A 26203-nucleotide genomic window follows, 5' to 3' on the forward strand; every position below is an offset into this window, starting at 1 on the left:
CTGGGAGAGGGGCTGGCGGGGGAGCGCGGTGCCTCCCTGTTTGGTCAGCGGTTACACGTGCCCCTGAGACACGTATTTCCAGCACGTATCGTATATAGCGCTGTGCTTTGTTAAGACTTCGGTGCTTTTACTTCGTTGTTGTAAAAACAAGTCGAAGCAGGAACCGAGTCCCGGCCCCACCGTCACAGCCCGAGCCGGACCCGCAGCCCTCAGCGCGGCGGGGCGGTGCCGGATGCTGCGGCAGCTTCCGCGGGCGGGGAAGATGGGCGAGCGGCGCGGCCTGAGAGTGGCTGTGCTGGGGCTCGTGCTCGGCGCCGCCGCCTGCTACTGCCTCTGGCGGCGGGCGGCGGGCCGAGGGCGGCGGCGGGGAGCGCCCCGCGTTCCGCCCTCAGGTGAGGAGGAGGAGGAGGAGGAGGAGGGGCGGCGCGGCGGGACCGGCTGCGCGGGGCTCCCGCTGCCTCTGCGAGCGCCGGGAAGGCCCGCAGCTGCGGGGCGCGCGGGGGGGCCAGAAAGGTTGTGGAGTTTCCTTCTCTGGAGATGTTCAAAACGCGCCTGGACACTTTCCTGCTGCAGGGAGCCTGCTGCAGCAGGGGTTGGAATAGGTGGTCTCTGGCCCCTACGGTTCTGCGATTCTGTGATCCTGACAGAACGGCCTTCCTCTGTTCACCGCGGGACTCCATCCCTGAGCAGCGCCATTCTTAACATTTGGGCTGTTACTTTGTCAAAGGACCACAGTATACGGGCAAAATGTCACCAGCATGGTTTCTGCAAGCAATAGTCTACAAATCACAAGGTTTATTTACGTTACCTATAGTGTCCAGACAGATCTCCACATTTCATCTCGTGGAATGCTAGGAAAAAGTTAATGTTTGGTGAATATTCCCTATAATTTTGTAAGGGAGGTTTGCTGTTAATTAACCAAAGGGAAATATACCCCAACCTCTTGTTACCTATTCCTTTTTTTCCTTCTTTTTCTACTTTGAGAAGTAGTACTCACAGGATTCAGGAAAAAGGACGAAGGTCCTGCTGTGGTAAAGCAGAATCTTTTTGCTATTATACGGTGGTTGGGTACAGTCAAACTTAGAACATGTACATGTTTGTGGCCAGCAGGTTGAAGGAGGTAATCCTCCCCTCTACTCCGCCCTGGTGAGGCCACATCTGGAGTACTGTGTCCAGTTCTGGCCTCCCCAGTTCAAGAAAGACAGGGAGCTGCTGGAGAGAGTCCAGTGGAGGGCCACAAAGATGACTGGGGGGCTGGAGCATCTCCTGTATGAGGAAAGGCTGACAGACCTGAGGCTGTTCAGCTTGGAGAAGAGAAGGCTGAGGGGGATCTCATCGCTGCTTCTAAATACCTGAAGTGTGGGAGTCAAGTCACTGGGGGCAAACTCTTTTCACCACTGAAAAGTGGTGTGCAGCAATAGAGCAAGGAACAATGGGCAGAAACTGGAACAGAGTTAAAGCTCAACTTGCTAAAAAAGCATTCATTGCTAAGTGAAATGTCTCAAACTTGGTATTATTTAATTTTCAAACAGTGACAGAAGAAAGTCCTCCATCACCTCACAGCGTGGATGCAGATGCTCTACAGAAGCTTATTCATTTGCTCAAGGCCACAGATGATCCATTAATTCAAGAGCAAGCTTTAATCACTCTCAGCAACAGTGCTGCCTTCTCTGTAAATCAAGTAAGTATTGTGCTGTTGAAAACAACAACATTTCACTGCCAGTCAGTATGGAAAATGAAGGGTTTTGCTGAACAGTGACACAAGACTGAGAGCTGGGTTATCCTGTGTTCTAAATCTTGTGTTTTATGTTTATGCCTTAATGTCCTGCTAGTCCAAAGAATGCAATTAACCAGCCTCACAAGATTTATCTATGCTTAATGTTTGTATACATTAAATGTACTTAAACTCAGTACAGTGTCCTGTATTTTCAAAGTGCTGCAAATGTATATCTTTTGTTGCCTTCTGTTTTATAATGTTAATTAAAGGGTTGAATTTGAGACAAGTTAAGTAATCTCATGATCCAATCTGAAATCTACTGAAATATTTTAAAGTAGCTTTTATGTTTACATAGCTGTGTGCCATTTGCAGCAGCTTCCCAGCTATTCAAGTCTCTTTGATTCAGTTGGAAATATGATGCAGAAAAGCTTTGGCCCTAAGCAGGACTGTTCATAATTTCAGTGGAAGTAATACATTCCAAGTAAAAGTGCAGGTTAGTGATTACATGTCTTGAAATTAACAAGCTGTATCAAATCCTTCTTCAATTTAGCACAAGCAAAATATAATGGATATTACTGTGCCTGCTTTAGGAGCAGTCTTAATTTGCATGCTCTTCAAAATTCTATTATTTTATGAGCAGCTCTTCACTCTTCAGAAGGATGTATGCTGTTGGTGCCTGTTAAATGAAATTACTTTCCAACATGATTTTGATACTATGAGCTGGTGGCAGTTTTAAAATAAATACCATAGTTCATTTTTGTATGCCATCATTATATAAAAAATAACAAGCTAACATTCTTTGAATAGTCTGTTCTGAAAGTCTTCATTCACACAATTGCCTTTGCACTAAAACAAACTGAGTAAAGCCTTCAGCATTTAATTTAAAATTCACAATGATCCTATTGAGTACCTTTTTATTTTTCAGGATATCATTCGAAATTTGGATGGCCTTTCTGTAATTGGAGGGATGCTCTTGGATTGTGTTCCCACAGTTAAAGAAAAAGCACTAAATGCACTTAATAATTTGAGTATGAATATTAAAAATCAAGAAGAGATACAGGTAAGTTTATTACAGGGAAAAAATAAAAGTAACTGAGTCACAGGAAATAGTACAGGGCTTTCAGAATATTTTTTAAATATGAGGGAAGATGCTAAAATGTTTTGAGGTTTGACATAAGTCATCAGCTCTAGATGATCTGTGCACCCTAAGGCTAAACAGATAACTTAATGCTTTTGTATCACTGCATTTTTTTGAAAAAGCACCAAGGAAACTAGGCAGGCTGTATTTAGCTTTCACCAAGTGCTGCTAAACAGAGGTACTGCTGTTACATTTATAGGGAAATAATGTGAAGCAAGGTGATTTCTAAATATCCCTGGAACATCAGTAAGATCGTTTAATAAGATGGGTAGCAGTCTGAGCCTCGCATGACTCCCTAGGCAAGGGAACTGGAGAAGAAAATGGCAATTGATTGTCTGTGACCCATTTCTCAGCGTGGTGTTTTAAAATAGTAGTCTGTAATAATGGTAATAAGTACTGCTGATAAATACAGAACATGGTACGGACGAGAATGGGACCAGCCATCAAAAAAAAAAAGCCTCTTTTGACATTATTTGATCAAGAAGTGTCCAGGCAGTGAGCTTACATGCAGATTTGAAGATTTTTGGAAGCTTTTTCATTAGCTTGATAGAAAGATACTTTGATTGTACGTGGTCGTTTGCAGCATCTTTAGTGCTGAGCAGCTTTTTTTTTTGAAGTAGTGCTCGCCCATGGCAAATATTTATATAGACATATAGGTAGGAAACAACAACTTTGATAAAGGCAAAGTAATTTTTTTCTTAGTTCTTAGTTTTCTTAGCTCTAAGATTCACTGTGTGATGTCATTCAGAAGAAAAGTGGGTAGATAATAGTTGCTGGTGTCAGTTGTCATCACCATTCCCAAGAAGTGCTCCAGTGAATGGGCCACATGGTTGGAAGGAAGGATTTCATTCCAAGCCTTCTCCTTGGCTTGTTCTCAACATTTAAGACCTTAGTTTCTTTAAGTAGGTCATTTTCAAAATAACTCCTTGAAGCAAACACGCCACTTCTGAGATGGTGTCAAAGCAATTTGAGTTTTCAGAGTAATTTATGCTTCAGGAAAGTTGGGGAGCGTAAGTCTGGACTGTCTGCTTCTATCAGGCCACAGTACTTGTATGTATTAAAAACGAAACAAAATGAAGTGCTTGTTTCTAAGCACCTTGATCAGACTATGAGTTCAACGAGCAGTGTTCCGCAGGTATTTAAACTACTGTTGCTAGACTGTTGATGCTATTTGTGAATAGAAAATCTGCTTGTCTCAAAGAAATGTCTTTCCTTTTCATCATCTTTTTTTTTCCCAAGGTATATATTACACAAGTTTGTAAGAACATTGAATCAGCTCCTCTGAACTCTGATCTGCAGCTAGCCGGACTCAGATTATTGACAAATATGTCTGTTACCAATGACTATCACTATAAGATGACAGACAAGATTCCATGCTTTCTTCGTTTGCTTTCAGAAGGATCTGAAAGGACACAGGTATTGGGTACTGTATTGTTACAAACCATTTATGAAGCTGTTTTACTTGCCTCCTTTCTACTGTTTTTGTAACATGATTTAGAGTATGCTTAAAAAAGTAAGTATTCATTGACAGTAGCTGATAGTCCATAAAAAAAAAAAAGTAAAATATGTATCGATATTACTTTCTCCACATAAATTCAGGAAGAATGGAGAGAGGGAAGGAATAGAATCTTGATAGCACAATCACGGGGCTAGAGCTGTAGCAAACCCCCACAGTGCACGGTTGTTGCTCTCTTCCTTTACTACAGCAACTCTAGAGTTCTGCTTACTAAACACTGCAATTGCATGACAGAGGAAGGAGGATCTGCATTTAAAAGGCTTCACTGATGCATGAATTCCTGGGATATTCCATCGATAGCAGTGTACTGAATTGTTCTACCAGATCAAAAATAGTTTTCAGAAATACGAAGTTCCACTAAAGTTACTAGATGTACTTTACTGAAGTATAATAAATAGCGTTTGGCCTTTTTCCAGTGTTTACGTAAAAGATTAGTGCCACAAAGTCCAGGAAAGGACAAAGCTGTGTTTGTGTGTGCTTCTGATCACATTTTAAATGTTTATTTATTTTTTTCCTCTGAATCCTGCTCCTTATCACTTATTCTTTAGATTAGCATCTCCTTTCACTGTCTCATCTCCTGCCTTTAAAATACTAAGGAAGCTCAGTTCTGCATTTAAAATTGATATAAGCCTTGCTGATGTAATTGTGTGAAAGCTTAAATCCTGAGAAAAAAGCATATTCTATAATCTTTTTCATGTTTAAAAAAAAAAGTCAGTACAGATTATACTGGAGTCCTTACAGTCTGGCGATGTTAAAAGAACGTTTGATTTTATGACTTTCCTTGCTTTAGTGAGAAATACAGATTCTCTGAAGGAAGGTGAGAATTTGTGTTTGGAGACTATCAGAATAAAGGGAAATCAGAGGATAGTGGACCACACTAAGAAGTGGTGGGCTAAACTCGGGGTACAGTGGCATGACAAAGGTGCCAGAGAAGATAAGGGAGCACTAATGTCTGCTCTCATGTTCTGGAGACTGTAATGAGCACTCATGTTCCTCATTTCAGGTACAAGTCTTGAAAGTTCTTGTGAACTTATCTGCAAACCCAGCCACAACGAGACACTTTCTTAAAGCTCAAGTAAGGTTTTAGTTTTTTTTTCTTTAGCATTTACTTGTGTGTATGTAGATGTGTACATGTAATACCTTTAAATTCTTAATCCAAGTATATATGTTACTCTGAAGTAAAATTTTAGCAAGTACCGGGTACATATAAGTAATCAGAATTATACATTCTTTCACAGGTTAGCCTTCTAGATTGTGGTGTATCACAAATTACATTACTTGCAAATGGAGAGTACAGAGCAAATGCACTTGAAGGTACTTAATCATACTTCCTGTGCAACATTGCAGATCATATGCTCTCAGAAAGGTTTGGGTTGGAAAGAACCTCTTAGATCACAGAGTTCCAGCCCCCTTGCAGTAGGCTGGTTGCCAGCCACCACATCAGGTTGCCCAGGGCCCCATCCAGCCTGACCTTGAGTATTTCCAGGGATGGGGCATCCACAGCTTTTCTGGGCAGCTGTGCCTCACTGCCCTCATAAGGAAGAATTTTTTCTTAATGTCTAATCTAAACCTCTTTTAGTTTAGAGTCAAATAGTCTGTTCTCACTTTCCCTTTTCACTAAAGGGGGAGAACCATGATTTTTGTAAGCAATATACAAGGTAGCCTGTTGCATTTCAAAAACAAGCTTAAAACCTTGTTTCTAGACATGCAATCACTATAAAGATTGAGGATAAAGTACAAACTTCAAATACAGTCAGTACTGTAGATGATTCTTTTCAATTGCTAACACACTGTACCAAAAAAAAAAAAAAATCAAGTTCCACTGAAATCCCCACCTCCTTATTCAAATGCATCCATAAATCTTTTTCTTTCGGCAGTATGAATTTACTTTTCCTGTGCATTCCTTGTCTTCATGGAGAACTTTATCTGATACTCCCCACTGCTGGCTTAGCATATGTGTTTATTTCAGTTACATCATTTTCTCATGCCAAAACCAAAAAGTTTGGGGCTGGAATGGTTCTGCATCTTCTTCCCCCTCACTAAAATATGCTCTTTAAAATATGCAGTGGCTGGTTTGAAAATCAAACTTTTTACTTCTGAGATACCTGCCAGAAGCAGAGCTAGTCTAGTACTACTGGATTTTCATGACTAAAAGAAGATTAGGGTAGGTATATTTTCAGTCCTCTGTTAGAAGTCTGTCCTGTTCAGTTCTATCAGCCACATTAACAAACATTCAGATCACCACAGAAGGCAAAAGTAACATTATTTGAAGAAAAGCAGGTTCTCTTACAGACAGAAAGTTTCCAGACCACTGCATTTTAGAAACTGAAAGTAAAAAGTATTAATTAGCCTGTGACACATTTTCAGAAGAGCAAACCTGAATGCCGTGCAGGTTTCTTGCATGATATCACAGCATATGTTCTGGTATTTCATAAGGTTTCTGACTTAAATTGTTTAGGTGTGGATTTCTATTTTTCCATTTTTTGAAGTTAGATTTAGCTAGATGTACTTAACGCTGATGAGTAAGTATGGATTACTTATTTAATGTCCTAGGTGCCATCGCTGCTGTTACTCTTTGACAACTGTATAAACAGAGATATTCTGCTTAGAGCCCTGGTATTTGCAGCAAACTTGAAAAAGAACGTGAACAATGAAGGTGGCATCACGATAGAGGATGAATACAGTGAAGACTCGCTTTTCTCTATACTCTGCAGGGATTCTACTGCATTTGCTCAGAAGCTGGCATCTTTACTGCATCACCCTGACACAGACGTGAAAGAGCAAGTTGTGAGAATATTAACACAATAGTAATTTACTAGTGACTGAAAAATATCTTTAGATATAAAAAATGCTGAATACTGGTATAGTACTTGGCACAAATCAAGTACAAGAGACTGCAATGTATTTAATATAGAGACTATAACAGATTTCCTGTAAAAAGCAAGATAAAGAAACAGGTTACTTAGCACTGAGAAACCACTATACAACTGGTACATGTAAACAGAAGGAGGCACAGGTTAAAGCGTGAAAGCTTTTACGTGTACAGCGAACATTTAAAACTGATGAATCAAGTCCATCTAAATATTCTTAAGGTCAGAATTTTTGTGCCTTATATTTACAGTTGTTGAATAAGCATTTGTATAATGATGCATTAAAGATTCAGTAATTAGAGCTTAGTCATTTACATTTTATTACTCTGATACCTGTTAAACAGCTGCAGGCAAATATTAGAAAATCTGAAAAACAGTGCCAAACTATTACTGACTCCCTGCAGAAATAGTATTTTCAATGAAAAGTGCATATTAAAATTATGTAGTCGTATCTTTTTTCACCCTACCTGCTTGGAATATTTTCCTATGTTTAGTGCATCTATTCCATTTAGTTAAACTGCAGTGCAGTTAGATACAACATGGAACGTTTCCGTACTTTAACAAAATCAATGGGATTTTTATCTCCCTTAGATGACTGATAACTTTACATGAAAGCACGCATACTTCCTAAATTATATTATCAAAGAATCTGCAAATGCAACTCCGTATTATCTTTGTTAAAAGAAGCCAGGAAGAGCAGTATCATGCACATTTTTACAAAAGCCTCCTGTTCCGTAGCAGCCTTCAAGCCTGCTCGGAGAGGCTCCATGAGAGCTCATGGAGAGTTCTATTCCTGGAATGTGAATAAGTGCTTCTGTTGAGTTAGCCCCCATACACTTTCAATCTGCAGCATTAATTCAAAGTTAAACTGAGTCTATCAAAACACTGCAAAGGAAACTGAAGGAAGTTTCATCAGTGAACGAAGAACATGCAGTAGAAAACACTGTACACTAAAAGAGGACTACTAAAACTTCCAGAATGCCGCAATATGGAGACACCTTCTGCTATTTTTTTTTTAAAGAGAAGTGTGTTACCTGAACTGTTACCAGATGCTTCATCTTTAAGTTAATACATATACTTGACTCTTAATAAAACACCACCCTTTTCTTTCTGTGTATTCAGTAGATATTTTACTTGATTTCAGTAGATAACACTTTCCAAATAGACAAAACTGCAAGAAAAATATGACCTGAAAAATACAACACATCTGTGCCCTGATCAGTGAGCAGGTAAAGCTAATTAATACATACAAAGTAGTTTTAACTCAGCAGGAATACTGTTAAGGCAGAAGTACACATTGGCATGAATCCCAGATAGAATTCTGCCAATCACTGCACTTATAGTGAACTTTCCTTTCTCCTTCCCCCTGGTCCAAAACCAGTCCATTTTGCAATATGCAAATTATATTATAATCACTTAATGTTTTGCTGTTCTTTAATTTTTTTTTTTTTAACTCTTCTGTATTTAGCAAAGATAAATAAAGTCTAGGTTAGATGCTGAAGCCTCACTTATCTTCTTGTCTTAGAAGACAAAGGTGGAACATCAGTCTATTCTAGATATATCGTCTGATTTTATCAACATATCTTCTCCTAATCTCAGCAATGGAAATGCCTCGATGTTCCTCACTACATTCTCCAAGCTAAAAATCAGTTGACATCATCTTTTGAATAAGTAAAGTTTCTGTCAACTACCAAAGGATAAGAATTCAAATGACCATTGTCCTCTTCATCTAAAACACAAGAAAACATATTGCATTGTTGCTCCAGTCTTCTTTTCCTGGTCCGTAGCTATTTTAAAACCTTTTCTTCACAGAACAACACTGTTGACGTGTTCTGAAATAATGCAAGACTGTCTAATGCGTCTTCATGAAAGGGTCTTAATTATTTTTTTAATCTCCTGCCCTGCACCCAGTGGAATCTTATCAGCACCAAGCAAAACAGCTGTCACTGTTCTACATACAAATACTGTAAACGAGTACATTGAAACCAAGACATGCACCATTACCAACATTTAAGGCTCTGCTCTTTGTAACACAGTACTCTGATATCTTGCTGCTTATCTACATATAATAGGTACTCCTTCAGTTTCATTTTTTCCTTTCTAAAATACAGAATTGTACAGAATGCAGTCTAATAATTTTGAAAAATAAAAAAGTTAATTTTTAAAATGTCCTTCAAAGATATCCAACAACTTGGTCTCCTCCAAAATGTTACAAATAATAGACACGACACATCCAAGTCATTACTGAAGCTATTGTGTAAATAGATGTAATAAACAAACAATAAAGGCCCAACACAGACTTGATCTGAAATATCTTTGCAGAAATCAACGCTGAACTATCAGCAGTAGTTTTAAACCACTTTTGAACACACTTTGGTTATTACGTTCATAGTAAAAATACCTTTTCCAATAAAGAAATCTTGATGTTTGTTAAATATGAATTACACTCAAGGAATATAAGCTGCCTTTGCTTACATATAGTTTAATTACCTTCCAGAACCCTTCCTCAGCATTAACTTATACTAATTGATCTTTGCCTCCTTGTGCTGTCCTTTGTTGGCATTAAGTTCTTCAAGATTTCTAGGACTTCCTACTGTAAGCTTCTAAAAGGTAACCATCAAAAGCTGAGGATTACTTCAGTTTACTTGCAGTGGGAAACCTCCTTGACTGGTTTTAATTAGTTGGCAGAAGTCAATGTCTTTAAATCACAGGAAATTTTTTTTTGACCTTGGTGGAGTATGAACATAAAACGTAACACACAACAAGAGTAAAAAAAAAATCACATTATTTATGAATTATGAAGCAGAACAACAACCATTTTTACTTTTTGTTTTTGGCAACAATAGGCTTTAATTCTGTAAATGAGCATGGCAATTTGATACAGATACTTTTAGCCAAGTGTTACAATAGCAAGTAGTTTTGTAGTCTCTCATTCAAGATTATAAGGAAGCTATAAGAAAAATTACCACAGCCCTTGCTTAAGACTTTCACTTCAAAAAAAAAAAACGTATAATAGATTGAGTCAATGCAAAAACAAGTGCCACTAATGGACTCTTCCATTACATGTACAGCATTTGACAAGGAAATTATTTTAGACACATTCAGGCCTAACTTAAAAACATTAACAATGAAAGCGTGCAGATATTCTGGCCATCATTAAGCATTAGCAACACTGAGGCTCTCTCTCTCTCTCTCTCTCTCTCTCTCTCTGTTGAAGGCACATTTCTTTAGGTCATTTTAAAATTCAACTTTTGTGGTTCCTCAGTAAATGAAAATGTAGAAGCATAGAGTAAAATAATTATTTTATAATTATTTTACCGTGCTTATGCTTTAACAACCTAGATGTATTGGGAGATGCCCCATACAACATGGAGTGAAGTTATCAAGGATCAGGGCATAATTTGAAGATCAATGACTAACAAGTGAGACATAACAATGAATAATTAATGTCAGCCATTAATTATGAGACTGTGTCCTGTTCTGAAGGTATTATTGCTGTTACAGGCAAGATGAAGAGTTTAAAAAAAATGTTTATCACTGGCGTTGGTAAGAGTTGAAACTGCAAGTTATATCCAAAGAGTATCTCATATATTAACCAGTGTTTAGATCACCTCCCAAAATTTGTAAATGAACCAATAAAATGAATATAACAAAAAATGAAAAAAACAACAGTAAAATGAGATTTGTATGAGAGCTTTAGTTATGAAACTGACAAACCTGGAATCTAAAAATCCAATTAGCTCCATCTACTTTGTAAGTACATCAAATTAATATTTGCAATATTAAATACTAGTCCAAATCAAACAAGGCTTACAAGGAATTGCTGCTGGTTTATTATTCAGACCCATCATTTGTACTCAAGTCCTGTGACTCTCCATGGTTTAAGACAAAGAAGTCTTCTTTTTTCAAGCCGTATCTTTCGAGAGCTTCATTCAGTTTAACTGGAGGATCCAAGTAATACTGGAAAAATAACAACAATACAAGGAAAAAACATCACTGCCACATTTGGTTGGGAAAAAAAAATCACCACTCTAAAAGACTGGTTTACATTTTAAATATTACCTAAAAAAAGGAAAGGGAATATATTTGTCAAATTGAACCAGGCTGTTTTGTTTCATTTTTTGTTTTTGAAGAATAAGAATACTGATTTACACTTGCCCACTATCTAGTAAAGGGCTACTTATCATCCGAAATTCAGTGTTTTTCAACGTAAACAGATCTCTTAGAAGCAGAAACAGCCGTTAGCCATTCCTAGCACAGAGAAGGAAGTGCTACCAGGCAGTAGGTGGCGCTTTCTCACATTGGTAAAACACAGTTGTCAGTTTTAATGTTTATAAACCTAGTGCCATTTCAATATACTAAATATAACGTTCAGAGGAACAGTATTTGTTACATTTTTAAAAAGGCATCTTAAGGGAGAATAATCCAGTTTTTTGTGTTTTGAAGTAACTAATTTGTAGTTTAAGCGCTAGTGAGGTAGTATTAAAAGTATCACAGATAGAAAATGTTATGAGTCAAGTAAACATTGTCAACAGAATCAGAAGAAAGTTACAAGACGAAGCAGTGCAACTGTAGCAAAAAAAAAGTTGAAAAATAACCACCGACAAGGCACCTCCAAGTTTATGTAGATTTCTTGCCTTTCACTTTCTTTTTAGTCACTGTTATGGTATTCAGGTACCTAATCACTAGAATTGGAGCAGGGGTGGAAATCAGCAACAATTCAGGATAACCAAGTTTTTCCACATTTTGCCAGTAAAAGAAGCTGATATTTAATCATGGATCAAAAATAGCACTCAATGCATTTACTAGACTGACACGGTGCATAAAAGCTATACTGAACTAAGGGCATTCAATTCCCATGGCTTCTAAGTGATGTATGCAATAAAAAGTAAACTTGGCAGTGAATTTCCCTGTCTATCATGTTCCTCAGCTTTCAGACATCAGGTTTATTATTCACTCTACAGAATATATTCTAGCTATTAGAATCTCTGTACAATCACTACTTATTCAGAAGATATTTGCTGTTTTTTTTTCCTCTCTGCATATTCTATAATGACTGCTAATGTACAATCATATCTACTTTCATTTCTACATGGAATGTTCAGAACCATAGACTTGTAGGTTTCTTGACTGCGTTAATTTCTCTTTCTAGACTTCAGATGAAAGGACCCAGAGGAGCTGTTGTAAGGATCAATCTATGATTCAAAAGTTCAAACTTCAGAGAACAGATAAAGTTATTGAAATGCTGGACTACAGACCAACTTTCCTGGCTGCTTCTATCTCTCTCTGCCCCATGTTTTGGATTTTAGTGTTATTTTTTTATTTAACTTTATGCTAAATATATGACATGAAGGCAGGCAAATAAATTCATTAATAAGAGTGTTCAACTGGAGGAAATCTGCTACCCATAATATTTACTTTCTCTAAATCAGAAGGAATATAGTTGTAACAATTTCTGTGTATGTAATTCCTTCGACAGCAAAGAAGGGACTTTAAATATGCTGCTTAGCGTTAAGATTCTCAATATGCTCCTGTGTCTCACGGGGTTTTCTATCAGTAAGAAATTCAACCTTTAAAAAATAATTTTGCTGAAGTTACAAAATGCTGATAGATCTCCAGGTGTTTTAATAACTGTACTTTAAAATTAATCTTAACTATTTTAGATATTAGTTATGAAAAACTACATATTGTTTTGATGCACAGTATGTAACAACTTTTTACTCATATTACATTTCAAGTATACATTTACAGATAAATAGGCATGAAGGAAATTTCATTAATGATTGTGCAGTCAGAAAATCTGAGTTCATATGTAGTGCTTAAATTTACCTCATTTGCTAAAGCAAAGGTTCCCCAATGAACTGCTACAGACTTCTTTGCTTGAACATCGATATGGATTCTTACTGCCTCTTCAGGATCCACATGTTGATATTTCATAAACCACCTACCAAAACACAAAGCATATTGTTTTGTGTCACCAGATTTCTTCTTTAATTTCATTGAGTAAGTTGCAAGGAATCTAAAAGTATACATTTGCCTAATCAAAAACTTAAGAGTATACATGCCTTAAGAATATACAGAACACTCAAAATCAACAGGCTGGAAAATACCAACATACCAAACAGCAGTTCATGTATTTTTACTCCCCTTTTTGAAAAGTTATTTTCTTACCTTTAATTTTAATAGCATAAGGATATATTATTGATACCTGGAGGCATTAAGACCATAGGTTTAAATTCTATTTAATTTCATGCTTGTAGCACATACCAAAAAAGTATGCCCTTCAGAAGATAGCCATAGGGAATGGTGGGAAAGCAGAGGAGGGGACCTAGACATTTTTCAAAAACACTATATAGTTTTTACCATGTTCTGACTCCTATCTTTTTTTCCCCATACTATGCATGCTCTGCTTTTCCAGCATTATATCAATATTATCACTTAAAAATTTAGACACCCCATGATAAGTAGGATACAGATTCCTGAACAAATAGGCCTTTCATACACTATTAAGGATCCATCTTTGTTTTCAGGTAAGTTGCAAAAGCAGCACAAGGACTTAAGCAAGGGAAAAATGCAGCAACCTGAATGCATCTAAAGGAGATGGATTGAGCAATTCTGTTTAAGAGAAAAAGCCACAAAGTAATTCCAGATCTTTACTCAACATTTTTCATGGAAGTCAGCTGATTCATCCTTGCTATACTTAGGACTGAAGAATAAAACTTCTGAGATCCTCTGAGAAATGCAAATACACAGGCAAGTGAACCAGACATTTCAGTTCCGTCTTCCGGTTCCCGAATGACAAAAACTAAGAAAAAATGGGCAATTTGTCTCTTTTATCCATTTTGATCAAAACTTAAGATTTTCATACCTTGGCTCATAAGCTCCAATGGGGATGGCTGCAAGGTCAAAAGGTCCAAATCTTTTACCTATCTGTTCAAAAGCAACACAGTATCCGGTGTCTCCTGCAAAGAAAAATCTATTCCAAGGTCCCAAGACAGACCAGCTGCCCCACAGAACCTTGTTGTCATCTGTCACAGTCCTTTTGCACCAGTGTTGAGAAGGGGTAAAGACAAAAGTCACCGCATCGTGACCAGGGACACAGTTCTCTTCCCACCAATCCAGTTCAATCACATTCTCACAACCACATCTCTGCATCCAGTCTAAGAGCCCTAGAGGCACAAACCAGCGCAGCTCACTGCCAAAGCGTTCGTTTAAACTTTTTACAGTGTTGTAGTCCAAATGGTCGTAGTGGGTGTGGCTGATGACGACAGCATCTATTTTGGGGAGCTGCTCAACCGTGCACGGAGGTGGTCGGAAGCGCTTGTGGCCCATCAGCTGCACAGGAGAAGCCCGCTGGCTGAAGATGGGGTCAGTAAGAAACACGAGTTCATCCATTTCCACCATAACTGAGGCATGTCCCAGCCACGTGACTCGCATACCAGTTCCTGTTTTTCCAACAAGTTCTGGGTTTTCAACAAAGTATGGTTTTAACACTGGAAGCTCTTTGTCAAGTTCCTATCAGAAAAATAAACAAAACCAACAAAGTATGCATGAGACATACCAGAATGCACTTGGCTACAAAACAAAAACTTCACACAAGGCACAAATATTACAGTCAAGACTTGTTATTTGTTTATATTTTTAGGCAACACCAATGTCTTTTTAATGGCCCTTTTCCCACCATCTTCCTGCTAAATTAATCTTTTATTTGGTCACATTTTCACTTCTCTCTCTCAAGAGAGAGAAGTGAATTCAAGAGAGGCCAAGAGACCTACTAAGACAGAAAGTGAGTTTGAAAGCATTACAGTGGAAACACTACAAAACACTAACAGCCTTCAGAGAGGCTTTGCAAGTGGTCCAGGAAAAGGATATACTGTTACTGTAACCAATGCTCAAGTTTAGCTTGTGCAACTAAGTGATGCCTCCCCCCTAGCACAAGTAAGTCACAATCATAAAATGGCTTGGGTTGGAAGGGACCTCAAGGATCATCAAGTTCCAACCCCAGCCACAACTTTTCAAATATGATGGAGAGCGGCTCAGCAACCACATCAGCCAGCTCCCTTAGGACCCTGGCATGCACAACATCCAACCCCATGGACTTGTACACGTTCAGTCTCATGAGTCAGTCTTGAACTTGCTCTGCCCTTAGAGTTGGATGGATTTTGCTTCCCCAGTTCCCACCTAGAGGTTCAGGTTCAGAGATGTGAGAATCCTGGCTGCCAGTGAAGACTGAGGCAAAGAACTGAGTACCTCAGCCTTCTCCCTATCTGCTGTAGCCAGCTCTCCTTCCTCATTTAGCAGAGAAGGTACACTCTCTTTGGCCTGCCTCTTTTGACTTATATACCTGTAGAATCTCTTCCTGTTGTTTTTAACATCCCTCACCAAGTTCAGTTATATCCATGCCTTGCCTTTCCTAATCCCATCTCTGCAAGTCCAGACAGCATCCCTGTATTCTTCCCAGGTGACACGCCCTTGCTTCCACTGCTTGTATTTGCCTTTCTTTTCCCTCAGGTTGACCAGCAGGTCCTTGACAAATCATGCTGGTTTCCTACCTTCCCTGCCTGCTTTCTTATTCTGAGGGATGGAGAGCTCTTGTGCTCTCAAAAAGGCATCTTTAAAAAGTAGCCAGCTTTGTTCCACTCCTTTGTCTCAAAGGACTTCTTCCCAGAAGATCTCGCTCAACAACTCCTTAAACAACCTGAAGTTCACTCTCTTAAAGTTCAGGGTCCTGACTCCACTCTCTGCCAGGCCCACACTGCTTGAGATCACAAACCCACAGATGAAACAGAATACAACATTCCCAAAAATATCCCACAAAGCTCCATTCTACTAGCCTCCAGCAGACTGACCCTCTCAATTATGTGCAGAAGCATCCCCATGGAGACTGGCCTCACCTGGCTATATTAACTCTTACAGTTCTCTCCTTATATCTGTCAATACCAGTACACATTAGCACAACACAGAAACTCAGATCTAACTTTTAAGATGGTCCTTTAGGCACTTCACAGTGTTTCTTAAGATGTTTTACCAAAACCTTTTAAGTAATTAAAGAGAACTGATCCAGCTGAACATTCATCCAGGAGGAAAAACGATGGCCTTCAGCTTGGTCAGCCTGCAAATCTGTCTCTGTGCACAGACTCAGGAGTGCTGTGGTTGGCACAAAGGAGGCCATGGCTGTCCACTATTTACTGAAACCAACCAAACCATCACTCCGTTCTCTCATTTTGAACAAATGTGTTCTTCACTGCAGTTTGATTGAGATGCTTATGCAAAAGCTTATTTGTAAAACAGGGTTTTGCTATTAAGAAAATTTGGTAGGTACAGCTCTCCTCCCAGAGAGCACTAGTTTGAACTCCCCACGTTACTGGAGAAGAATCTTCCTTTGTTAGCTGCTCTCAGCAGACTTCTGACAATTTTCCTCTCCCTGCTAATTACTGATGTCCCAGCACTTCTGGTTCCTAGTCAGATTCTGCCTGTCATGGTTGTTGCCCTCTGTCTCTAGCATTAGATCAACACTGTCAGACAGCCTATACAGAACTAAGCTCCTGCTCCCTTAAAAGCCCAGCTGATGCTGTGACAGTTCAGGAGTGTAGGGTTTCCTTTGCTAAAATAGTCCTGAGAGCTTCAGGGAAGTTACTTTCCCTGCAATATTTTATTGATTGAGAGGGCGAATGTTGCGACGAAGATACTGAAATCTTACTGTAAGTGATTAAATATTCATGAAATTGCTTTTCTGAGAGCTAATGGACAAGACACATCTGCTGAAAAAGTTTCATTACTGCCTTCATATACTAAGTTACTATACAGATAACCTTCTCCAAAGCTGAATGGTTGGTGCAGTACAATCACTTAATTCCTACAAGAATGAACAAAGTATGATTATTAGACTGAGAAAAGCTGTTGCTTCTCTAAGAAGGAAATAGAAACATTTTCTTCTAAGTACACAGAAGCAGCGTAACTCTCAAGAATGGAAATTAGGTAACTCAAGAAATTATATGTGGTTAAATCAATACATCCATTTATGTCAAGGAAATTAAAGCCAGGTATGAAATGCAATAATTCTCGTAACACAATTTACGTCAGTAAGTGAATTGTTATGGAAAACATTCTTTTTAGGTACTTGTTTTTAAAGTAGGACTACAAATTACTTTGCACTGGAGGTGAGACTAGTTTCACTACTTGGCTTTTCCATCAGATGAGTAAAAGTGAAGTTATTCTACTTATTGGCCACAGCATTTGTATCAAATGATTTTCTGGCCAGTACTAGTAATGCCCAATAGTGTTTTCACTAAGCAAGGAGCTGCTTGCATATCATGATTTTTCACTTTCATTCAGAACAAACCAAGATGAGACTCAGTTACAAGACCCAATTCCTCCTTCCAGGGCCAGCTTCAACTTCAACAGGCAGTGAAGGGGACAGGTAGTAAAATTAACCACCATATGACAGTTCAGTCAATGAAATTACATATGTAGTATTTCTGAGAAATACTGAATTACGTGGACCAGATCCATAAGACTCATCATAGGAAAAGAAGAACATTTTATGTTTTTTTCCTAAGAACACAAAACAAAAACACAGAGTTTGTTGATAACTGAGTACTTTCTTGGTTCAAAACTTGGACTGAAAGTCAATTGTGAAAGCAGTGAGCACTCACTGCTCAAACCATAAAAACATAGAACACAAGTTCTATTAGCAGTATACTCCGTATGAAATTCTTACAATTTGTGCAACAGGATAATGAACAAAATACGTAATCTTATAGAATCTTTACCCTGCCGTAGTACATTTTGTCCTCTGTCCAACCAACCAGAAACAGTAATATCACAAGAATTATAACAGAACTTTGAAATATAACATCAGTTTCAAGTCAGCTACCAGCAGGGACAGATGTGCCTAATGCCACCCTATCTTTATTGCTAGAATAAGAAAATGTTTGTACCAACACTGTGTCATACCCCCCAGCCCAAGTTCTTCCTTCCTTCCTCATGCAAAGCAAGAAGAAACATATGACTGGCCTCAGTAAGACTAGCTAATTAGCTCAGGATTTTTGGCGCTTAGTGCATACTGGAATGCCACTTCTACAGATTTTACAGAAATAAGAACAATTTATATTGTTGATCCAAAACCTAATACTTAAAAGACACTTCAGTGCCATTGGGAAAAGAAAAAGAACTTTTAATAAAGCCTGTAATAAATGTACAAAAAGTATATTCATTCTGGATAATGCTAGAGGCTTGCTAAGAAAGCATGATTATAATACATGGATTTTCAACAGTGAAGTACCTGGATTATTACTTTTTTAAAACATATGCAAAGCATGATTTGGTACAGATAAACTGAACCTGCATGGTACAGGAGGCACCAAACATGCTTAAAGCTGGAAACTGGAGCAGAAATCTCTTTTAAGGCTATGTTATCTAGCAGTGCTAAATATAGTATGGAGCATCTAGTTTGAATATTAAACAAGCTCAGAAGAGCTTTACAGCTTGATTTAGGTGTGGAACAAACATAGCTGGAACAAGCATCAAAACGGCTGAGGGCCCAAGGAGTTAATTTCATTGATCTCTATCTGTTTTTTTTTATGTTTCTGATGCATTTGACTGAGCTACTGAATAATTACAGGTACTTAATCCAACAATTTCAGATGCAAAGCAATAAAATTAGTCCAAAATTAATTCCAGCTAGGTCAGAGAGTATAAGTGAGCTTTACAACTGGGACAGTGCAGATTTCTTTGTAATCATCCTTTATTGCAGGGATAACCAGTAAATTAAAGAGGAGCACTGCAGGTCTCCACTGGCATCAAAGCTGTGCATTCTGCGCTCGGCAGTACACCTGAGCACTGCCTTCTAGGTAACTCAGTCACTGACGAGGTTTCTCACTCGTGCTGATGAGAGCTGAAGCAATGACTAGAGCTACTGCACTCCTACAGGACAGGGCAGCAGTCGAACGCAACTGAAACCAGCCAAGCTATGAACTGTACATAAATGTGGCTAAAACATAACGCAACACACTGCCTAGAAAACTCAACACACCGAGACAACTGCTGTTAATACAAGGTACAGATAAAGTATAGAAGCAGAGCACCATTTTTAAAAGCAGCAAATCATTGGAGGGAACCCCAAGACCAACAAAGGTTTGCTGTGCTTTTTTTTTCTGAAATCAAATTATTATTAGTGTAGAACAATGACAGCCAAGATTAATTCTCCCTTAAATATGCTCTGTGCCACATATCCTTAAAGAAATCTCACATTTTCTCACCGCCGTGTTAATAAGTAACACAAATTTCCGGTCAGATACCTGATCAGATAACTTCCTTCACAGGTAATTCATGTAAAATAACAAATGAAAAATGTAAGCTATTTGCTAAGCACTGCTTGTGACATTTACAGCTTATGTCTGCTTTCTCGGATGCTTAAAAGCATTACTAACCTGTGTTGTTTCAAATTTTTTTCCCTTGTTGCAAAGCCTTTTGCACAGCTTTTCTGTAGATCAAGAGAACACATTAAAAAATACACTAAGACGCAATCCCGTCAAAACCTTAGCCTAACACTGTGAACCCTTGTCATGGTTTTGTGTTTTTTTGTTGTTGGTATTCCACATCGTAACATCATGTAAAGCACTGGCAGTTCAAGAGTTAATGTCCTAATTTCTGCGGACTGCCTTGTTTGGGTGCTTGGTTCTCCGAAGGGAAGGGGAGGAGCTGCACTCCCCAGGGGTCTGCACTGGGAGGAGGTTGGTGAAGCCGCCTGGCAGACCAGGAGTCTTTCTCTTCATACAGGGCGGAGAAGCACGTGGTTCCCCTGCAGCTTACAGAGTAAGAATCTCAGCTTTGAACTCTCTCTGTTTTGATTTGCTGGCCTCAATTTCAATATCATATTTAGTAAATTAACGTTCCTCCTCAGATTGGTGCTGCTGTTTTGTTTTAGATCCGTCTACGAGTTCCCTACCCTTCCCCTTTTCCCTTTGTTTTTCCCAGGGCGTGGGTCTGTGGTTCTCCTGCTGCATTAGCCACTGGACCGGTCCGGGCCGGCCCCTAAACTGCCGACACTTTTTCTTTCCTCCTTTCTCTCTTTTCCAGGCCTGTGGGCCTGCTGCCCCCCGTCACGGACACAGATCCATAGATAACGCCGTGACAACCCTAACACCGTTGTGGCCACAAAGATAACCAGTGTGTTCCCAGTATCCAGTACTCTTCATGGAAATGAAGCATCTCTCAGTGGTTGCTTCTCCAACTTCTGCTTTTTGAGGCCTTCCTTCTACATCACATCTGATAGAAGCAACACCCATAAAGAACAAATAATGGCGACTCCCAGTAAACTGGCACTGTACCTTCAATATTCCAGTATAAATACTTGCTCCGGTTAGTTTTAATATATCTGCATTTTTTTCTCTTGGTTTACTGAAACAGAAACTTAGATTTGCAAAAACTTCCATAAGAAAGAACTATGAAGTATATTAAAAAAAAGAGATATATATTTAATGGTAGTCCGAAAAAAAAATGTAATGATATATGCCACAGCTACTTTGCCCAATACGAATGATGTTTTATTGTATGATTCATAATGCAACGCCCATTAAAATAGAAACAGTATACTTGTTTATGTAGCTCATGATTGAGTTCGGAGGTTATTTTTGTTGTTTTCATAAATACAAATTGAACTACCTAAATCAAAGGTTGAGAAACTAATTGAAAGGCAAAAACTTGAAGAGGCAAAAGGGATTACCCCTCCCTATTGAAAAGTATAAATAAAGCAATTCCAAAATCGGAAAAACAGCACCAAGGAGGAATATTCTGAAGTTGTCCAATGGGTTAGTTTGAAATTGTCCTGCTTTAGGTGTTACAGTAGAGGAAAAAGCAATCTAAATCACAAACAGAAAACATGTAAGCACTTACCTGTTTTGAAGACGGCACATTGCTGTTATTTTTTTCTGTGAGGCACCATTTCAAAGCATTCCGCCAGGTTGGTGACTTCCATGTTGGCCACGGGTTGACAAATCTCCCATCTTCACCTCTCTTTGATTTAGTTACATCTTCTTCTAGCCTGTAGTCCAGCCTGAAGCTTTTCCTGGAGGCCCTGGAAGAGTCACTGCCCCTGGATCCTCGATCTGAGTTGTGATGTTTCCTCACTGCTTCCTTAGGGTACTGGCTGGATGCAGATGGAGCAGACTCTTCTGTTTTCTTATCCATATTTTTGGGGGATCTAAAATACATTTTAAATTAATCAATATTTTTCTGGAGTAACGTCAACATCTGTAAGACTGAATGTTCCCATACATTAGAAACAAGCCTGTCCTACTTATTTTATGATCTACTGTATTTTTCTCAACAAAATATGCTTTTTAAACAGTCGCTGTTACACAAAAGACATCAAAAACATGCCGTAGCAAGTAGACAACAGATCTCTTTGTAGTTCAGGCAGAATTTTACTCCCTGGTATGCACCGCTTGGGATATTAGCACTATTATCTATCAACTGCAAGAGCTAAGGGGAGGGGGCCCTTAATTTCCTTTTGGGAAGAATGGTTAAGTCCCTCCTGACACTTACGACATGTAGTGCCTGATGAAATATGATCCTTCAAACATGTCCAAGTGACACTGGAACTACAGAGCACCTTAGGACTTGCCTACATTGTGACTGTTCTGTAGTAAGAGCAGCAGCCTCATGTAGCACTGACATCGCTTCTGACTACAAGATGCGTCAACACATGCACACACAACACATGCACACACAAGCATGAAAAAACACATAACACAAGAATTAGTTGGTCCTATCTTGTCTGAAACAAAGGTAAACCTTAGTGGAGTAACAGCAAGATTAACTGTTCCAAAGGCAAGTTTCGTAAAAGTTTGACTGAACTGACATATGAACTGGCCACAGAAGGTTGGAATATTGCAATTCATGTCTGCAATGCCTGTTTTTAATTCCATTGTGAAATGAAAAAGAAAGGGGGAGAAAATAACAGAGAAAAGATTATTTCCCTAAAGCCATACACGTGGAACATTTCTTTGTAATTGGCAGTCAGAGGCTCTTAGTCCAAACTGCCCTGCACAAGACCTTAGGAGTACAGAGTCCCATTGGCCTCAGTATGTCCAAGGTGGAGAAAACAAATATTCAGAATTTACTTAAAAGTTACTGAAGCAATTCAGTCAAAGCTAAATGCTTCTGTTTCTATATTTAATTTTGACATTTCAGTATTCTGACAATATTTAAAAGAATAGCTTGCTGTTTTTTAAAAGTTCACCTTTCAAGTACTTACAAACTCTATCAATTAAGAACTAGAAGACAGCTAGTAATGGACAGACAGTACGATACGCTGCTGACACGTCAGAAGTTTTCAAGTTTTAATTAGAAATCGTGAAGTCTGTCCGATGGAAAATTGTCCACCACACATTTTAGACTATCTAACAATTAACTAACTCAGATACTCAGACTTCAGCAGGTATACTCATACACAAAGCACTGGTCAGATGTACCAAAGTCACTCCACTCAAACAAAATTTTCAGAGAATGGAATTAAATATAGCAGATGGTTTTCTTAAAAATTATTTCTTTAATGTGATATTTTCTAAGTAGCTGGATAGGCAGGGCTCACTGAGTCCCTTCTAAGTTAATAATTACAGAAAAAAATAGACCTGCAACATTACGGTTAGGTTTTTGTAACCTAGTAAGAAGCGTTATCAAATTAAACCCAAATGCATTTACTTGTGATGATCCAACTTCAAACGCAGAGCTCTTCCCTGCTACTTCAGCAGGGATCAACTGAAAAACAGCAGGTGAGATGTCAATTGTGAACGCACGACAACTGTTCAATCAATATTCAGAAAACTTTCCTGATCGCATTTCTGAGAAGTAATACTCCTGGTCATAACCACGTTTTAACAAATTTGCCTTTTATTCTGGTTTCCCCATAGTTTTACTGAAACCATTTCATTATGTGTTTTCTATTTAGCAATAGTATATCACGTCTGCATCACAATATTAGTTGTAAGCACTGATACTCCCAAGCTGTCGTCTCTGTTCCATAAAATACTTGCTGGAATCAGCCTTCGTTCCAGCAGCCACTCAACTTGCTCTACGCCATTTTAAACAAACATAGGTGGTAAGAAGCACAAAATGGTAAATGGAATACATAAGAAAACTGTAATGGATACATTAACTACTGCTTTAATTTGGGAGGGTTTTCTGTGCCATTCCTCCAAGAACATTTCCAGTGCCAAGTCAGCTTATTAATTTAGCAAAGGACACAGGCACAGCATAAAACATGTACTCTTCCAGAACACATTGTGAAAACAACCCAGTAAAGTTTAATCAGGTAGATACTTAATTCCAGGAAATTCTTCTCTTAACATCTTGGAGTCCGATTTTTAAATATATATGACTACTGTAATTATTATTCCTACAAGACATTTTATATTAGAGAGCAAAGTGCCTAAGGTTTTATTTTTAAGCTTCTGTTTATCTATTCATTCATCTCTGAAATAGGTGAATTCTGCTTTTGCTTACATTTTTATAAAAACCTTTGATCTTATTCTGAAAGAATAAGCCTCTAGGGGAAGTAGGGATCAACTATGCTGATTAAACAAAGACAATGCCAAAGCATTTAAGGCACTGCAGGTATATGTCTGCCAAAATATTTTCCACATGATGCACATACATTACTCTCATTAGTATTCCACTGGCAACTGAAGGGGGAAAAGACATCAGTGCTCACAGAATACTTCAAACTCTTCTAGATGCATCAGGACACATTTGCCAACTATTAACTGACGAAGTATTCCTGATGAACCGCAGATTCTTTTGAATTTTCAATCTTGCCAGGTCACTTCTGTTTCACTTAAACTGGTAAAATGTTTCCAAGAATATTTAAGGAATACAGTAGAAGAACTCTGCTTTTTCTTATTAAAAACATAGACTCATTTCTAGAAAGCCAGTACGTTCCAACTATTAGCTTAAAATAAAACTCAACTAGTTGTCACTTTAAGGAGATTCTTATCCTTTTTGCAAAAGAAAGCCTCTAATGACAAAGAGATTCCATAGTTATATTTTAAATACTAAAAACTAAGCAGTCAGGAATGAGCTGATATTTCAACCAGCTTTTATGAATTCTTCCCCAAGAAAAATAATAGTTTGGCAAATAGCTTCAAAGAATATTTGAAAAATACATTTAAGCGCTGTATTGCCAGCCAAATTAGGAGGACAGAGGTACTATAAAATCAAACTGGACTGGAGCTGTGGGGGCAGGAGGAAGGGGCTGCGCCGTTGGTATTTGCTCATGTAAAGTTCTATGAGAAATCTTTATTTTCCACACTTCTAAGCAAAGAGGAAAGCTCCTACTTAGAAGCGCTGAACTGATTTCTTAACATATGGAAATCATCCTTCAGGATGTAGTGACTTACCACAAAAAAAGGGTAAAGGGATTGGCACAGCGGTTTCAGACAGGAAGAAACACGACCATTCCACGACTACCTGACCCGGTGGGTGGCAACCCTGCCCACAGAGGGGGCTGGAACTAGATGGTATTTAAGGTCCCTTCCAACACAAACCATTCTATGATTCTGTGCTTCTTTGGTCTCCACACACAGGGATGCTTCACCGCTTCAGCTTCATTCAGAAAAAGAGACACATCACCACATACAAACTAGTGCGTGAGCCCATTAGTCACGCCAAACCCACAGTGCCAGAAGGTACCCTAGACAGAGGGGAACAACCCTGCTGGATGAATAGGATGAAACCTAACATGAATCAAAACGCAAAGCTCACACAACTGGTTTTCCAGCAGCAAAACGCTGAGGGGCCCTTGTGAACCCACAACGCAAAGGAAGTTGTAGATCAGGCAGAAGGTGGCAAGGAAAATCCAGGCCTTACATTCTCATAAACAGGCTTATTCCTGGAAAAAAGATAAAGCTTTTATGACAGTAGGTTTGGTGTCAATTGTTTATTTTAGCATTGCTTGTGCAACTAAAAGCTTGGATAGAAATATTTTGGCTTTAAGCCTCTTCTATATTTAGGAAAACCATTAACAGCTTATGTAAACATTCTAATACTTCCTCAGATTTGTTCCAAAAGAATTTTGAAAGCAGCATACATTGAAGTTACAAGAAGCACTGTCATTAAAACTTCTCTTTTAAAATGCTTCCTGTAGAGATTTAAGAGCTACATCATTTCAACTTGATTAGCAGAAAAGCATCAATACACAAACTAGTGCACAAGTCTTCACCTTTCCAGCCAGCCTTCTCCAGCAGTCACTACTCAATACCTGACAAGGATAGAATTCTTCCTTCTACACATGAACTGACACGCTAACTGTGAATGCTGCTGGAACAAATTCATCCTCTTCTACACAGAAACACGGTCCTTATTTAACAAATTCATTAGCCAGACAGTATAAGAAAGAGTTACTACAAAACCATGGTTTCCTGGAACCCAACAAAACATCATACTTACCTTGCAAATATTCCACAGCTTTTCAAAAGTCCCCATTAATCTCTGTTTTTGAAGAATCCAGCTTGGTTCCCTTCTAACTGCTGTCTCTCTGCATAGACCACATCCAGAATTGGGTTGCACTATGCATTACCTAAAAGGAATAGTGCATGGTACTCGGCGAACTGAGTAGGTTTGTGCCTTTATCATACCACTGCAGTCTTATCAAAGTAAGAACTTTCTGCAAGCCGCGTATTGCTACACAACTCAGAAAATGCTTTTCAATATACGTATGTTTTATGGTTGCAAAAAGCACGCTTTTGGCTTGAAACTGAAAAATGGATTTCAGCTAAGAGGTAAGGTATTTGCACACGCTAGGCAGCACACCAGCAAAAAAAAAAAAAAAAAAGCTTTCTGCACACTAAACTATCAAGCCTCTGCCAGCTAAGTTCTGGCTGTGCTTTTGTTTTTCCTTTAAGTCTGAAATTGTCTGCATTAATTAATGAACAGTTTGAGACTGGAAAATTCTGAATGCCTTT

The 26203-nt window shown here is 38.6% G+C and overlaps 2 protein-coding genes across 6 annotated transcripts in view; one reads left to right on the plus strand and one right to left on the minus strand.

Moving 5' to 3' along the window:
• ARMC10 (armadillo repeat containing 10) lies at positions 1–13064 on the plus strand. 3 transcript variants are annotated; one of them, XM_021384533.1, is made up of 6 exons: positions 1–392; positions 1533–1681; positions 2643–2777; positions 4095–4271; positions 5375–5446; positions 12394–13064. In XM_021384533.1, the coding sequence occupies exons 1-6, from the start codon at positions 233–235 to the stop codon at positions 12577–12579; spliced, it is 879 nt and encodes a 292-aa protein (XP_021240208.1). In that variant the 5' UTR covers positions 1–232; the 3' UTR covers positions 12580–13064. The 3 variants fall into 3 exon arrangements, with proteins under 3 accessions (XP_021240208.1, XP_021240207.1, XP_021240209.1); XM_021384532.1 differs by lacking the exon at positions 12394–13064 and adding an exon at positions 6925–8358 and having other exon boundaries at positions 6–392; XM_021384534.1 differs by lacking the exons at positions 1–392; positions 12394–13064 and adding exons at positions 490–793; positions 6925–8358.
• The window catches only part of NAPEPLD (N-acyl phosphatidylethanolamine phospholipase D), a 22302-nt gene continuing 6108 nt past the window's right edge, over positions 10010–26203 (minus strand). For 2 of the 3 annotated variants that reach the window (XM_021384524.1, XM_021384527.1), the window contains exons 2-5: positions 21138–21444; positions 14110–14756; positions 13071–13185; positions 10010–11201 (exon numbers count right to left, since the gene is read on the minus strand). In XM_021384524.1, the coding sequence (XP_021240199.1) occupies positions 11076–11201; positions 13071–13185; positions 14110–14756; positions 21138–21444 (1195 nt within the window). In that variant the 3' untranslated portion in view covers positions 10010–11075. Of the gene's footprint in view, positions 11202–13070; positions 13186–14109; positions 14757–21137; positions 21445–25688; positions 25819–26203 lie in introns of all 3 variants that reach the window. The other variant, XM_021384525.1, reaches the window with a different exon arrangement.

Source organism: Numida meleagris, chromosome 1, assembly GCF_002078875.1.
Source record: "Numida meleagris isolate 19003 breed g44 Domestic line chromosome 1, NumMel1.0, whole genome shotgun sequence".
Lineage (NCBI taxonomy): Eukaryota > Metazoa > Chordata > Aves > Galliformes > Numididae > Numida > Numida meleagris.

What these genes read in the sequence shown, in the direction of transcription:
- ARMC10 (XM_021384532.1), top strand. Translation starts at nt 233, where the DNA reads ATGCTGCGGCAGCTTCCGCGGGCGGGGAAGATGGGCGAGCGGCGCGGC. An exon ending in CTGCCTTCTCTGTAAATCAA is followed by an intron (nt 1,682 to 2,642) that starts GTAAGTATTGTG and finishes TTTATTTTTCAG; the next exon opens with GATATCATTCGAAATTTGGA. An exon ending in AAAATCAAGAAGAGATACAG is followed by an intron (nt 2,778 to 4,094) that starts GTAAGTTTATTA and finishes TTTTTTCCCAAG; the next exon opens with GTATATATTACACAAGTTTG.